Genomic DNA, 15,006 nt, shown 5'->3' with positions numbered 1-15,006 from the left:
CTGTTTGTCTGATTAGATTGTAAGCTCTGCTAAGCAGGGACTATCTCTTGAATGTTTTAATGTACAGCGTTGCGTACGTCTAGCGGCGCTATAGAAATGATAAGTAGTATCTGGCGTGTCCCCGAGCTTTACACTAGCTGTTCATTTAAGTGCTAAACTCTTACAAACATGCACTGTCTGTCAATTCTATCAACCAATTACGGTTGAGGGGAGGGGCGGATTTACCTGTTCTTGCCACGCCTCCTCTTCCCCTTCCCAATCTGTCGAGCTTTGAATCTAGGAGGAGCTAAACGCTTACTTACGCGCAGCATCTGCCAAGCCTGTCAGCCAGTCAAAGGTAGAGGGGAGGGACTGGTGAGCCTGTTCTTGCCACGCCTCCTCCTCCCCTTCCCAATCTGTCGAGCTTTGAACCTAGGAGGAGCTAAACGCTTACTTACGCGCAGCGTCTGCCAAGCCTGTCAGCCAGTCAAGGTAGAGGGGAGGGGCGGGTGAGCCTGTTCTTGCCACGCCTCCTCCTCCCCTTCCCAGTCTGTCGAGCTTTGAACCTAGGAGGAGCTAAACGCTTACTTACGCGCAGCGTCTACCAAGCCTGTCAGCCAGTCAAGGTAGAGGGGAGGGGCGGGTGAGCCTGTTCTTGCCACGCCTCCTCCTCCTCTCGGCATTTCGTAGCTATGACGTTTTTCACGTTGACGTTTGAAGGATTGAACGTCGGGTACGTCAGACGGCCAAGATGGCGACCACCGGTGGGAGTTGCAACTCGGCCGGAGTGAAGAAGATTCATTTGGGCATCCCCGAGGCGGTGTTTGTGGTGAGTGTGCTGGGGGGGTGGGGGGACGTTCTTCGGGAAGGCTCGGGCGTCGGCCACCCCTCTCCCCTCCCCCACCCCAGTCTGCCCCGGGGGCGGCAACCGCGTGGTTACCGAGCGCCTCCATACATGGCAGTTAGTTGCTGCGTCTCGGGCTGCTCGTGCGGGAGCTTAGACGCTTCTCGTCTCTTCCTAAATGCGGCCGTGGCTCTGAGCACTTCCCGCCTCCGGGAGATGGTATGTCCCACTTTGGCAGGTTGGGCAGGGCGTTGAGTGGCATAAGAAAAGCGGTGGCAGAGAGGAAAGCATGTGTCGTGTGTCCCCGTTAGTACTGCTGAGGTCGTAATTTCGAATGCCCTGTCATTAAAAAAAAAAAGAAAAGAAAACGAGTTCCTTCTAACGAGTGCAGTGCTTTGTTTCGCTCGTTTAATTTAAGAAACTTCTGCGGGAACTTGATTTGACAAACCCAGAGTTTTGAATTGTGTTTTAGAGAACAGCTTCGTCTGCTAGCGCTATAGAAACAATTAAGAGGAGGATTATATTCCCTGTTGAAAATGGCAATGTAGAATTAAATAGTGCATAATGTTCAGCCCTCATTCTGTTTTGTATTAAAGGATTTAGAAAATTTGTTTTCCCTAATATAAAGTAGGTAATGATAAAATGTACTAATTTTTCAGTTCCGTATAAAGTGTAGAAACTGATGTCGAGTGGGAGTGCCAAGTTTATTGGCCACCCTTTAGAACTCCCTAGGATTCGAAAATTCTACCAGGGCTTGCTTGCCAGGGACAAAATGCACTTGTCATGTCCTTCTTCCTCCTCTCCTCCCAATCAATCAGTTGTTTTGGAGGGGAGAAAAGAGTGAGGTGAATACATGGTAATCGCCTGTACTTTCCGAGTGAGTAAACACCCTTATATGCCTTTAATCTGCAGTATATAACAACAATCATGGCACTGTTCCTCTACTTCTGGTCCTGTTTCAGCCCTCTGTCTCTTCTTGCATTTTCTCACATACCCTTCTTTTTCTTTCTGTATTGCACTCCTTTCATTCTCTCTACTTACCACCAAGTGCAGTTCTTGCCCTTCCCTGTATTTCTTATTCCCTTATGTTTCAAGGTGTGGTTCTGTTGTTAATCTCCTCCATTCCTTTTTTTTTCTCCTTAAACTCTGTCCTTATTCTCCTTGACTTCTCCTGCTGCCTTTTAAATGAATCCTGTCCTCTTCTCCCAATCAAAGATGTTTGTTGCCTCTTATTTACATCTGCCATATCAATGGTAGAGGTGATTCCTTACAGCGGACTCTATTTTTCCTATCTTGGTCTTCAACCGCCTTACCTGTGCAGGCAAGTGCATTTTGGAAACCTGACCATAATGTAGATTTTATTTGGTCTCTTGCTTTTCCAACATTTGCCCTGCTGCTGGGGATTTTGCAGGTATTTTGGTATAAAATGATTCATGTGGTAGATAACACAGGCTAACTTTTAGTAAAAGCCCCCTCCCCTCTGTGCTTGATCTGTAGTTCCACTGAGAGACTATACAATGCTTCTGCTATCCTTCCTATGAAGAAATAATTCCCATTAATATCTTTGAATGTAATCACTTCAGTCTGTCATGTTATGATTTATGGAGATCTGATCACCTCTTGTGCTTTGGTTATACCTTTGAGGTATTTGCATGTCTTTATCAAATTGTAGTGGCTTCAGTGCAGATCTTGAAAGTCTTTTTGAAGCTTTTGTAATATTTTATTTGATACCTTCCACCCATTTAAAAGGACCCTGCTAAATGAAAATTATATAATGTTTTAAAGAAAACATTGAAACATTATTTTTTTCTTGTTGACTTTGTTTATGGAACTTTTCCTTTATATACACAGAATAGGAGAAAAGCTGAATCGGGCTATTAATGAATACACTTTGTCCTCACTCTGGCCATTACAGATAGTGCGGTTTCTCAGCTAACTGTAGAATAGTCCCTTGAATCATTTCTTTGTGCCCACAGTTTGCTAATTGCCAAAGGTTGTACCAAAAACACTTTAATGAAGACTGTATGAAAGGTTTCAAATTGCTAACCTTATCAACTATTGTTATGGCTCACTAAAAGGATGGGACCAAAAATTTATTAGGCACCTGCTGAACATTATGTGCAAGTAGAGAAAAGTAATAGCAGTGATTTTAAAAATAAAAGCAAGCAAATTCAGTGAAAGGTTTTCTTAAGTTTTAAAGTTCACATTCAATTTCTAATAGACTGCCTTATATAGGGCCTGGTAAGAGTAAAAGTTAAGCAGTTTAACTTCATTCATAATATATCAGCCTAAGAGATTCTAACCAAAATGTACATTTGTAAATTGTATCCTGTTTGTCTATGCATTATGTATGTTAACCTGTAGCCCGTTCTGAGCTCATCGGGGAGGACGGGATATAAAATGAACCAAATAAATATTCAGCAGAAAGAGACGAATAGGCAGCCTTTATACACAGAGAAACGAATGTCAGTATTTAACTGTTCCTAGCGGGCTGCAACAGAGGTCATTAAACTCCATGTAATAAGAAAATGCAGAGGGACTCATATTCTGCTTCTTACCTGAAAATATTTAGTGCAGATCACAATAAAATCAAGCAGTAAGGAACAGACATCCTTGAAAGAAACAATAAATTAGTTAAAATTACAAATAAGTTTCATTAAAAAAAGCCTTCGCTATTTTTTTAAGATCTTAAATGTGAAGATTCATTTCTAATCTCATTTTTGGGGGCAAAGAATTCCAGATTTGACAGCTTGATGCAAAAAGAAGCAGTGAACAATCTTTTGTAAGGTATTTTGGATAATGAGGCAAAAGACTAAATCATTTAATATCAGAAGGTCAATGGTTTGAAGAAACAATCCATGAATCGGCAGCCAATGATATTTTATTGGGAGGTGGGGGGTAGCCCTTTCCTGGTGTTGGGAGCCAAAAAGAAGTTTGGCAGTTGGGTACTGTGGACTTTGTAAATGAGTAAATAAATTGTCTGGCAGATGAAGACCCACATGGTCCATCCAGTTTGGCCAACAAAGGCAAAGCTGCACCCACCATTCTATTCAGGTCAGTCATTATCAAACATTGGTTGGCAATTTGCCATCATGCCAACCACAGATAGGCAATTGAATATGATGCAGTCTTTGGACAATATAACCAAAAGCGATGGGGCTGTATGGTGTACATCCGAGGATAGTGAAGGAACTTAGGGAAGTTCTGGTAGCTCACCCAGCTGATCTTTTCAATGCTTCTTTAGAGTCAGGAGTGGTACCAGAGGACTGGAAAAAGGAAGTAAGGAAGAAGTAGGGAACTACAGGCAGGTAAGTCTGACTTCTATGGTAAGTAAATTAATAGAAATGCTTTTAAAACAGAGAATGACATTTCTGGAATCCAGTGGACTCGAGGCAATGTGGATTCACTAAAAACAAGTCTTGTCAGACAAATCCAATCAATTTCTTTTGACTGGTGACCAGAGAATTGAATAGAGGGAGAGTTCTAGATGTGTTGTATTTTGATTTGAGCAAAGCCTTTGACAGGCGTCTAATAAATAAACTGAATACCCTTTGTATGGGCCCCAAAGTGACAAGCTGAGTGAGGAACTGGTTGAGTGGAAGACGACAAAGGGTAGTCAATGCAGATCGCTCTGAGGAAAGTGATGTTACCAGTGGTGTGCTTCAAGGTTCGGTTCTTAGACTTGTTCTTTTTACATTTTTGGAAGCAAAATTGCTGAAGGGCTGTCTTTACCACTTTGCAAATGATACAAAAATCAGCAGTAGAGTAGATACCCCTGATAGTATGAATAATATGAGGAAAGACCTAGAGAAGTTTGAAGAATGGTTTGAAATTTGGTAGCTAAGATTTAATGCTAAGAAATGCAAGGTAATGCATTTGGGTTGCAGAAACCTGAGGAAACAGTACAGTTTAGGAGGTAAAGAACTTTTGTGCGAGAAAGAGGAGCGGGACTTGTGTGTGATTGTATGTGATGATCTTAAGGTGGCCAAACAGGTTGAAAAGGTGATGGTGAATGCTAGAAGGATGCTAAAGTATGTGGGAGAGGTATGGCCAGTAGGAAAAAGGAGGTATTTGATGCCCCTGTATATGATTCTGGTGAGACCTCATTTAGAATATTGTGTATAGTTCTAGAGACCACACCTTCAAAAAGATATAAACAGGATGGAGTTGGTTTAGAGAAAGGCCACTAAAATGGTGCATGGTCTTCATCATAAGACATGGGACAGACTTAAAGATCTTAATATGTACAGTATACTTTTGAGGAAACTATTTTCAATAGGAGGAGTAGAGGGAAAGCACACAACACACTTCAAAAAAACTCTCCACTATATAGTCAATCGGCTAAATGCCCACAAAAATTAATGCAATTGAAAGAAAAAGCCTCAGTACTGGGTGAGTCAAAAGACCCTACCTCTTCCATAAAAACTTTTGTATTGACATTAATAGGCTTACAACAACTTTCATTCAAAAACTCTGTTGTTGAAACAGGCAAAGCAAAATTTTTTTTATCAAAGTATTTTTGAGAAAAAGCAGGAGAGGAGAGATATGATAGACGTTTAAATACCTACATGGCATAAATCATGTCAGGTGAGACTTTTCATTTGAAAGAGAGCTCCAGAATGAGAAGGCATAGGATGAAGTTAAGAGGTGATAGACTAAGGAGTAATGTAAGAAAATACTACTTTATTGAAAAGGATGGTAGATGTGTGGAATAGTCTCCAGATGGAGGTGGTGGAAATGAAGACTGTATTTGAATTCAAGATAGCATGGGACAGGCATGTGGGATCTTAGGGAGAGGAGGAGATAGCGGATGGGCCATTCACCTTTATCTGCCGTCATTTTTCTATCCTGTTGGCTTCTTTTTGTGTTTTTCTATATGACTTTTTCTTTTTTCAAAATGATACCTAAAGAAGAGAGGCCGGAGAGAGGAGATATGATGGAGATGTTTAAATATCTCTATGGCATTAATGTAAAGGAGGTGAGTTAAGGGGTCTTTCTTTTCAAATGAAGGAAAACTGCAGAATGAGAAGGCATAGGATGAAGTTAAGAAGTCATATGCTCAGGAGTAATGTAAAGAAATACTTTTCTATGTAAAGAGTGGTAGATGCTTGGAATAGTTTCCTGGTAGAGACAGTGGTGGAGATTGTGTCAGAATTCAAGAAAGCATGGAACATGCACATAGGATCTCTTAGGGAGAGGAGGAGATAGCTGATACTGTGGATGAGCAGATTGGATGGGCCATTTATATTATATTGTTAGCAAGCAGTATTTAATTTGCTAATCTCAATATTAAGATGTTTTTCACTCCCCCTTGAGATGTACAGCACCCTCACTCAGCATATGATGATAAAGTGATATACCAATATGCGCACTTGATCTTCACCTACGTTTTGCCATTTGTGGGACACACACCTGGGAACAGCCAATATATGAAAGGTTGCAGTAGCTTTGAATAAGTAGAACATGGTGGTCATGTAAAAAATAGGATTTACCGTATTTTCGCGGATATAACGCGCACCATTGTAAAACGCGCGCAGAAATCACGATGATATGTACAAAAACTTTTCTATACCGCGCTCAGGCATATAACGCGCATGCTGCCCGACTCTCCTTTCGCCCGCCCTGACTTTCCGTGCGCTGTCCCGACTCTCCGTTCACCCCCCCTGACTTCCGTGCACTGTCCTCCCTTGAAGTCCTGTCCCCCCTTGAAGGTCTGTCCCCATCCTGAAAGCCTGATGCCCCCCCCGACGTCCGATACATCCCCCCCCCCCCCGGCAGGACCACTCGCACCCTCACCCCGAAGGACCGCCGACTCCCCAACAATATCGGGCCAGGAGGGAGCCCAAACCCTCCTGGCCACGGCGACCCCCTAACCCCACCCCGCACTACATTACGGGCAGGAGGGATCCCAGGCCCTCCTGCCCTCGACGCAAACCCCCTCCCCCCAATGACCGCCCCCCCCCCCAAGAACCTCCGCCCGTCCCCCAGCAGACCCGCGACCCCCCTGGCCGACCCCCACGACACCCCCACCCGCCTTCCCCGTACCTTTGTGTAGTTGGGCCAGAAGGGAGCCCAAACCCTCCTGGCCACGGCGACCCCCTAACCCCACCCCGCACTACATTACGGGCAGGAGGGATCCCAGGCCCTCCTGCCCTCGACGCAAACCCCCCCCCCCCCCAGCCGACCCGCGACCCCCCTGGCCGACCCCCCCGCCCCCCCCACCCCCCTTCCCCGTACCTTTGGAAGTTGGCCGGACAGACGGGAGCCAAACCCGCCTGTCCGGCAGGCAGCCAACGAAGGAATGAGGCCGGATTGGCCCATCCGTCCTAAAGCTCCGCCTACTGGTGGGGCCTAAGGCGCGTGGGCCAATCAGAATAGGCCCTGGAGCCTTAGGTCCCACCTGGGGGCGCGGCCTGAGGCACATGGTCGGGTTTGGCCCATGTGCCTCAGGCCGCGCCCCCAGGTGGGACCTAAGGCTCCAGGGCCTATTCTGATTGGCCCACGCGCCTTAGGCCCCACCAGTAGGCGGAGCTTTAGGACGGATGGGCCAATCCGGCCTCATTCCTTCGTTGGCTGCCTGCCGGACAGGCGGGTTTGGCTCCCGTCTGTCCGGCCAACTTCCAAAGGTACGGGGAAGGGGGGTGGGGGGGTCGTGGGGGTCGGCCAGGGGGGTCGCGGGTCGGCTGGGGGGAGGGGGGTTTGCGTCGAGGGCAGGAGGGCCTGGGATCCCTCCTGCCCGTAATGTAGTGCGGGGTGGGGTTAGGGGATCGCCGTGGCCAGGAGGGTTTGGGCTCCCTTCTGGCCCAACTACACAAAGGTACGGGGAAGGCGGGTGGGGGTGTCTTGGGGGTCGGCCAGGGGGGTCGCGGGCCGGCTGGGGGACGGGCGGAGGTTCTTGGGGGGGGGCGGTCGTTGGAGGGAGGGGGGTTTGCGTCGAGGGCAGGAGGGCCTGGGATCCCTCCTGCCCGTAATGTAGTGCGGGGTGGGGTTAGGGGGTCGCCGTGGCCAGGAGGGTTTGGGCTCCCTCCTGGCCCGATATTGTTGGGGAGTCGGCGGTCCTTCGGGGTGAGGGTGCGAGTGGTCCTGCCGGGGGGGGGATGTATCGGACGTCGGGGAGTCGGCCGGGCAAGAGGGCTTGGGCTCCCTCTTGCTCCGATCGTGGATGCGGGTGCGGGTGGGAGCGCGTGCGAGCGGTCGTTCGGGGTGGGGGTGCGAGCGGTCCTGCTGGGGGGGTGAATCGGGCGTCGGGCGGGGTGGGAACTATGTTTAAAAACTTTTGTATACCGCGCTCAGGCATATAACGCGCGAGGTGTATGCGCGGTACGTAAAATCACGTATAACGCGCGCGTTATATCCGCGAAAATACGGTAACCCTTTTAAGCACTCTCAGCTTATAGAAAACTCATCTGATCAACTTATTCAGCCGGTCTTTCGTTGCTAGATTAGAATCCAGAATAACCCATAAGATATGTAAAGCGGGTTCAAGTCCAAATTCAACTCCATATATTGTGGTGTTTGCTGATAGAAGGCCAAACCAGATTAACTTGATTTCTTCTGTTTTCAGTTTCAAATGAACAGGAGCTGCCCGACCTCCGACAATAATAAAACAATCTTGAATTCAAGACGTAATATCTTGCAGAGAGGCTCTAAAACCTACCTCTTTTATAAATTTCTTTGACCTCCTTCCTGTCTTGTTGCATCTCTGAAACACTTATTGTACTTCTGACATATTTCCGGTTATACCTAACCATTCTCGGCCCAATAATGTAATTGAAATATTTTACTTTTGTAACTGACAATATCTTTCTGTAACATCGCTGTCTTTGTACAGTCTCTTCCTCTGTAAACCGCTCTGAACTGCTTCTGGTATTACGGTATACAAAATAAAGTTATTATTATTATTAAAAAGGATTAGTAAGGTAGTATCATCTGTATAGGTATAAAAGGAAACACCTTACATTTCAATTCCTGTTTAAATATTGCCTTTACTAAGTTAGAAAAGATCAGCTTAATTAAAATCACCAAATCTCTGGTTTAATAACTTTTTCTGTGTATACTTCCTATGGTTTTGTTCATCACTGGTTTAACCAGTGCTGCTGATATACATCTGATTGGTGAGTATCCATTTAAAGATAGGTCTGCCATTTAGCAGGCTTAATTTTAAATGCATACCTTCTCTGTTTTTCAGCTCGCCATTACCACTAAAGTCTTTGCTTTCCCCAAAATTGGCTGTTTAACACATTAAATGGCCCAGTTTATATATATATATATATATTTGTGTGTATCTATCTATATCTATAATAATAAAATGCTAAGCGCGCATGCGCACTCTCGCTGCGTGTTCCCTGAGATCTGATCTGTCGGGATGTGGCCGGTAGGAGTGCGCATACGCGCCAGACGAGCCTCCCTACTCTCCACCTTGCGCCGCTGCAAGAATTCCGAGGAAGGCGGCGATGGTGGGGGGAGCCGCCATGGCAAATTCAATATTAAAAAAAAACTTTGGCACCACACTCGCACCAGGCAGGGATTGACAGAGGAGCCGCAACATCTGCCGCCACTGCACCTTTTCAAACCCTCCCCAGCATTGTCGCCATCGTTGGTAAGTTTTTAAAGTCCTGAAAAGCCGTCGGCCGTGAAGTATGCAGGCGGCATACTTCACGGCTGATGGCTTTTCAACCCCCCCCCCCCCAGCACCACCGCCGCTGTACCTTTTCAAACCCTCCACACACACACCCCCAGCACTGCCGCCATCGTTGGTAAGTTGGTTTTTGTTTTGTTTTTTTAAACCTGGTGGTCCAGCGGTATCCCTACCTCGCTAGAATGCTGTCGCGGCTACCAACGCTGGAGGGAGCTTTGGTGTTAAGGCCTGGCTTCTTCGGGCAGCAGCAGCGTTTAAAATTTGCTGCTGTTGCCGGCTTCAGGCCTTCCTCTCTGGCGGGTCCTGCCTACTTCCTGTTTTCATGAAGACAGGACTTGCCAGAGAGGAAGGCCTGAAGCCGGCAACAGCAATTAATTGTGAATGCTGCTGCTGCCCGATGAAGTTCAAGGAGGAAAGGGAGCAGAGAGGGAGAGAATTGTAGGGCATGGAGGTAAGGAGGAAGATATGCCAGACCAGGGGGAAAGGAAGGAGTACATGCCATATGGAACAGAGAGAGAGAGAGGGCGGACAGTGGATGGAAAGAGAAGAGAGGGCAGTGAATGGAAGGGGCAAGACAGTGGGTGAACAGTAGATAAAAGGGGTAGAAAGAGGGAGACAGACACTGAATGGAAGTGGGGGGAGAGGAGGGATAGCTGCTGAATGGAAGTCTGAGGGACAGGGGGAGCAGACGTTGGAAAGAAGTGAGGAGGAGAAAGAAAAAAGGGCACATGTGAGGGAAGAGGATAGAGTTAGAAATAAAGATAGACAGACAGGGGGCCAGGGAGAAACACAGACAGAAAGAATGACAGACAGCGTCCAAGGAGAGAGAGACAAAAAAAAAAACCAGACAGACAGACATCTACTCTAGCACCCGTTAATGCAGCGGGCTAACACACACAGGAAAAAAAAAAACAACCCACACATACAGCAGGCAAAGAGACAAACACCAAAACAAACACAGACAGAGAGACCACAGGGAAGTGTAGGGGGGGGGGAAGAAAAATGCTGCACAGGGAAATGGGGTGGGAGGGAAATGCTGCAGCATAGGGAAATGGAGGGGGATGGAATGCTGATGTAGCTACTGCACAGGGAAGTGGAGGGGGGAGAGAAATGCTGCTGCATAGGTGGCAGGGAAAGAGACAGATAGAAAGAAAGACAGATAATGGGAGGGAGACAGAAAGAAAAGAAGAAAGAGACAGGAGCAGGGAGAGATACAGAAAGAAAGAAAGACAGGGGCAGGGAGAGAGACAGAAAGAAAGAAAGACAAACAGACATATATTCTAGCACCTGTTAACGTAACGGGCTTAAAGACTAGTATTATATATATATATATATATATATATATATATATATATATATATATATTCATATTCCACCCCCCTCCATTTCCCTGTGCTGCAGCATTTCCCTCCCACCCCACTTCCCTGTATACCTATATACACACACACACACTCTGTATATGCTTTCACCATCTGCTGATATACTGGGCAGCCTCTGACAGGTTACGGTAATTTCCTGGCAGGTTTGCCTAATTAGTATTTTATTGTACACTGCCTTGATGACTGCCATTGAAAGGTGATTAAGTAAATAGAAATTAAAGTAGAGGAATAATTTGATATGGTCATAAAATTATGCTCATCCTTTTAGTTAATAGCTGTCTGTTTTATGATTGCACACTTAAAATTTTGAGCTTGTATTTAACCAAAATCTTTCTCTGGAATTATTTTTTTGTTTGTTTGTTTGTTTGTTTTTTAAAGGAAGATGTAGATGCTTTTATGAAACAGCCTGGAAATGAGACTGCTGATGTTGTACTCAAAAAGCTGGATGAACAGTATCAGAAATATAAATTTATGGAACTTAACCTTTCTCAGAAAAAAAGGAGGTGAGTTTCTATAAATATTTAAATTGATAGGATTACAATAGTTACTTGGTATGCATTGCACATATGCGCCCTAATTCTTCACATAGTACTCAAAATTGCATGTTCAATTTAATTGATAAACAGAACAATTAGTGTTGATAATTAGGTGCTAATCAATTATCAGGTGAGGAGTTGCGTAGTGATGTTGCCTCACACCCTGAGGTTGTGGGATAGAATCCCAGTGCTGTTCCGAGCCACTTAGGGCTAGATTCACAAAGCAAACCGATCATGTACTGATCGGTTTGCGACCAGTTTTCCTTCCGGCCCGATTCACTAACCTCTCCAACAATCCGCTTCCAATCCATACATGCAAATGAGGGGAAATGCATGCAAAGTATACAGGGACGTGATTTACCAAAGAAATTTTGGGCTGGCCGATCAACCCAAGAAGTGACTGCTAGGGACCAGTTGAAAATGTCTTTCTGACTCTCCAGCTCCATTGAAGCCCTGCTCTCTGCTGCCCCGAATCTCTCCTGCCTGCCACCCCGATACTCTTCCCTGGATCTCTCCTGCCTGCTCTGCCCCGAATGGCCGCCCTGCTTGTCTCCGATCTCTCCTGCCTGCCGCCCCAAATCTCTCCTGCCCTTTCCCGCTCTGTGGTTTTTTTTAACCTGCGGGTTTAAAGCGGGTTAAAACAATGGGCTCACTGGGCTACAAAAAAGTTAAAAAAAGGTTGCGGCTCAGAAGAGTTACGGTCTGTGCATGCATGGGATCACACACTAGCGATCCATGTCGTCAGATGAGAGCGTTCCTCCGATCGCCCTCATTTGAATTTTTTTCGTATGTTAATTTGTTGGGCCTGCTGGATTGGCCCCGGATCACCCTCTGAAGATAGGTTAGTGAATCTAGCTCTTTAATTTCCATTGCCCACTGCTTTGAATGAGTAATCACAAAAAGGCAGTATACAAGTCCCATTCCCTTCTCCTAATTGGCATTAATTAAAATTTTGTGTGCACATCTTTAGGCACCCAGATCATGTGTAGATCTGAAAAGGGAATTTATGCATGGCATGGACAGATCAAGGGCATTCCTAGAATTTATACAGTTTTCATGAATAAATTAGTTGTGGATCTTCTTTAATTGTGTGAGTTTACACCGGGTTTTAGTTGGTTTAACCCTCGGGCGCAGATCCCAGCGCCAAATGCTAGTTTGGAAATGGTATCCAACTCTGAGCGTCATTTATAGATTAGAACTTAACGCTAATTTCCTAACAGTCAACCGAATTCCTGATTTCAATTAAGTTTAATATTAAACTATCTTATGAAGAAGATAGAAAGGGAATATAATATGGTAGAGGAGTTGAGATCCAAGATAAGTTTGTGGGACAGGGTGGGAGTGTTGGCTGTATTATGGTGATATTGACGATGATATGGAAGGCAATGTTATGTGTAAAGGGAAGGAGAACAGAATGTGGATGACATTTGGGCTGCAATACTAATATGTTGACGATTATAAGGATGGGGGGACGGAGGGTTATATGTAAAATGGCGATGACTACTGCTGTAAAGTAGATTTGTTTGTGGCAAATGATTGTTTGTTGACAATAAATTTTAAACCTAAACTAACTTATGATGGAAAAAATATATTCGATCAAAATCAATAGTAGAACATTCTCTTATCTGTGTAAAAATTTGAAAGAATATTCCTGCTGAAATTAAAACTATGCCTTCATATTTTCAGTTTTGAAAAGCTGTAAATACTTTTTTTTTCAGTTTTGATAAATAAGCAACATGTAATCTTTTGATACAATAAAAAAAAATGGATAAGTAAACATCTTTTCCGGTTGTAGAAGTTCTCTTTCATTGTGATCTGTGTTGCATCCATAGTTAACATTAGTCAGAAAACAGATCGCAGAATAGAATAGACTTTGGACCTATTGCATATTTTTGTGTCGGAAAATTACCATGATGCTTTTTATGTTTAAACAAGTTATATTAAAGGTTTGATCAATAGATAAGAATATAATATTTACTAGTCTTTAAGCCCGTTACATTAACAGGTGCTAGAATATATGTTTTTCTGTCTTTCTTTATTTCTTTTTTTTTGTTTTGTTTTCTTTGGGGGGTTGTTTTTTTTTTTTTTAATATATTTATTAGAGTTTTCAAAAAAACAGAATGCAAAATAATAAAGATCCAAAAAACATACTCATCCAAACAATCCCCTCCAGAACCCCCATCCCAAAAATAACACCCCCAGCAAAAGAATCTTAATGTGGTCGTTGTCTCCTTTGACACGGTACCCCATGAGCGGCTTCTTAGGAAGCTGTGGAACCACGGGGTGGAAGGGGACGTACACAGGTGGATTAAACACTGGTTGGCAGGCAGAAAGCAACGGGTTGGAGTGAAGGGCCACTACTCGGGCTGGCGGAAAGTCACGAGCGGTGTTCCCCAGGGGTCGGTGCTTTGACCGCTGCTGTTCAATGTATTTAAAAACGACCTAGAAGCGGGGACGAAGTGTGAAGTTAAAAAATTTGCAGATGACATCAAACTCTACAGCAGGGTTAGAACCATGGAAGAATGAAGACCTACAAAGGGACCTAAACAAACTGGAAGAGTGGGCAAGTAAATGGCAAATGCGCTTTAATATAGAGAAATGCAAGGTTATGCATTTAGGAAAAAAAACCCCGATGTTCAGCTACAAAATGGGATCAGTGCTAGGGAATAGTAACCTTGAAAAAGACTTGAGTGTGCTAGTAGATACTACAGTGAAATCAACAGCATAATGTGCAGCAGCCTCAAAGAAAGCAAACAGAATGTTGGATATTATTAAGAAGGGCATTACAACCAGGACGAAGGAAGTCATCATGCCGCTATATTGTGCGATGGTGCGCCCACATCTGGAGTCTGTGTCCAGTATTGGTCACCATACCTCAAGAAGGACATGGCGATACTTGAAAGGGTCCAGAGAAGAACGACGAAAATGATAAAAGGTATGGAAAACCTTTCATACGCAGACAGGTTGGGAAGGCTGGGGCTCTTCTCCCTTGAAAAGAGGAGACTGAGAGGAGACATGATAGAGACTTTCAAGATGAAGGGCATAGAGAGGGTGGAAAGGGACAGATTCTTCAGATTATTGGGAAGCACAAGGGGGCACTCAGAGAAGCTGAAAGGGTACAATTTTAGAACCAATGCTAGGAAGTTCTTTTTTACACAGAGGGTGGTGGACACCTGGAATGCGCTTCTGGAGGTTGTGATAGGACAGAGTACACTACGGGGGGTTCAAGGAAGGATTGGATAAATTCCTGAACGATAGGGGGATTGAAGGATACAGATAGAGGTAGAGATAGGTTTTAGACAGAGTATGGATAGAAGGATAAAAGGGATTAGAGAAGGATCACATTACAGGTCATGGGCCTGATGGGCCGCCGCGGGTGCGGACTGCTGGGCACGATGGACCTCGGGTCTGACCCAGCGGAGGCAACTTCTTATGTTCTAACATATGAGTCCCATATTTTAGAATAATTCTGCAAGGTGTTATGGTGTAAAGCCGTTAATCTAGACATCAATTGTAAATAGTCTAAACGAGAGTAGAGAGTGAGAAGGCTCGGAATAACAGGAGTGCGCCAATATTGCGCTAGAGCCAGGCAGGCCACAGTAAACATACAAGCAGCAAATTTCTGCTCAG

General features: G+C 44.9%; 1 protein-coding gene across 3 annotated transcripts in view; it reads left to right on the top strand.

Moving 5' to 3' along the window:
* The first annotated feature begins 599 nt into the window (after nucleotides 1-599).
* The window catches only part of VBP1 (VHL binding protein 1), a 45,781-nt gene continuing 31,374 nt past the window's right edge, over nucleotides 600-15,006 (top strand). The window contains exons 1-2 of one of the 3 annotated variants that reach the window (XM_033946277.1): nucleotides 600-808; nucleotides 11,219-11,343. In XM_033946277.1, the coding sequence (XP_033802168.1) occupies nucleotides 731-808; nucleotides 11,219-11,343 (203 nt within the window). In that variant the 5' untranslated portion in view covers nucleotides 600-730. Of the gene's footprint in view, nucleotides 809-846; nucleotides 1,043-11,218; nucleotides 11,344-15,006 lie in introns of those variants that run through there. The other 2 variants (XM_033946278.1, XM_033946276.1) reach the window with 2 other exon arrangements.

The sequence above is a fragment of the Geotrypetes seraphini genome, chromosome 5 (assembly GCF_902459505.1).
Source record: "Geotrypetes seraphini chromosome 5, aGeoSer1.1, whole genome shotgun sequence".
Lineage (NCBI taxonomy): Eukaryota > Metazoa > Chordata > Amphibia > Gymnophiona > Dermophiidae > Geotrypetes > Geotrypetes seraphini.
The sequence above is the reverse complement of the archived record's forward strand: the minus strand, read 5'-3'. Positions and strand labels throughout refer to the sequence as shown.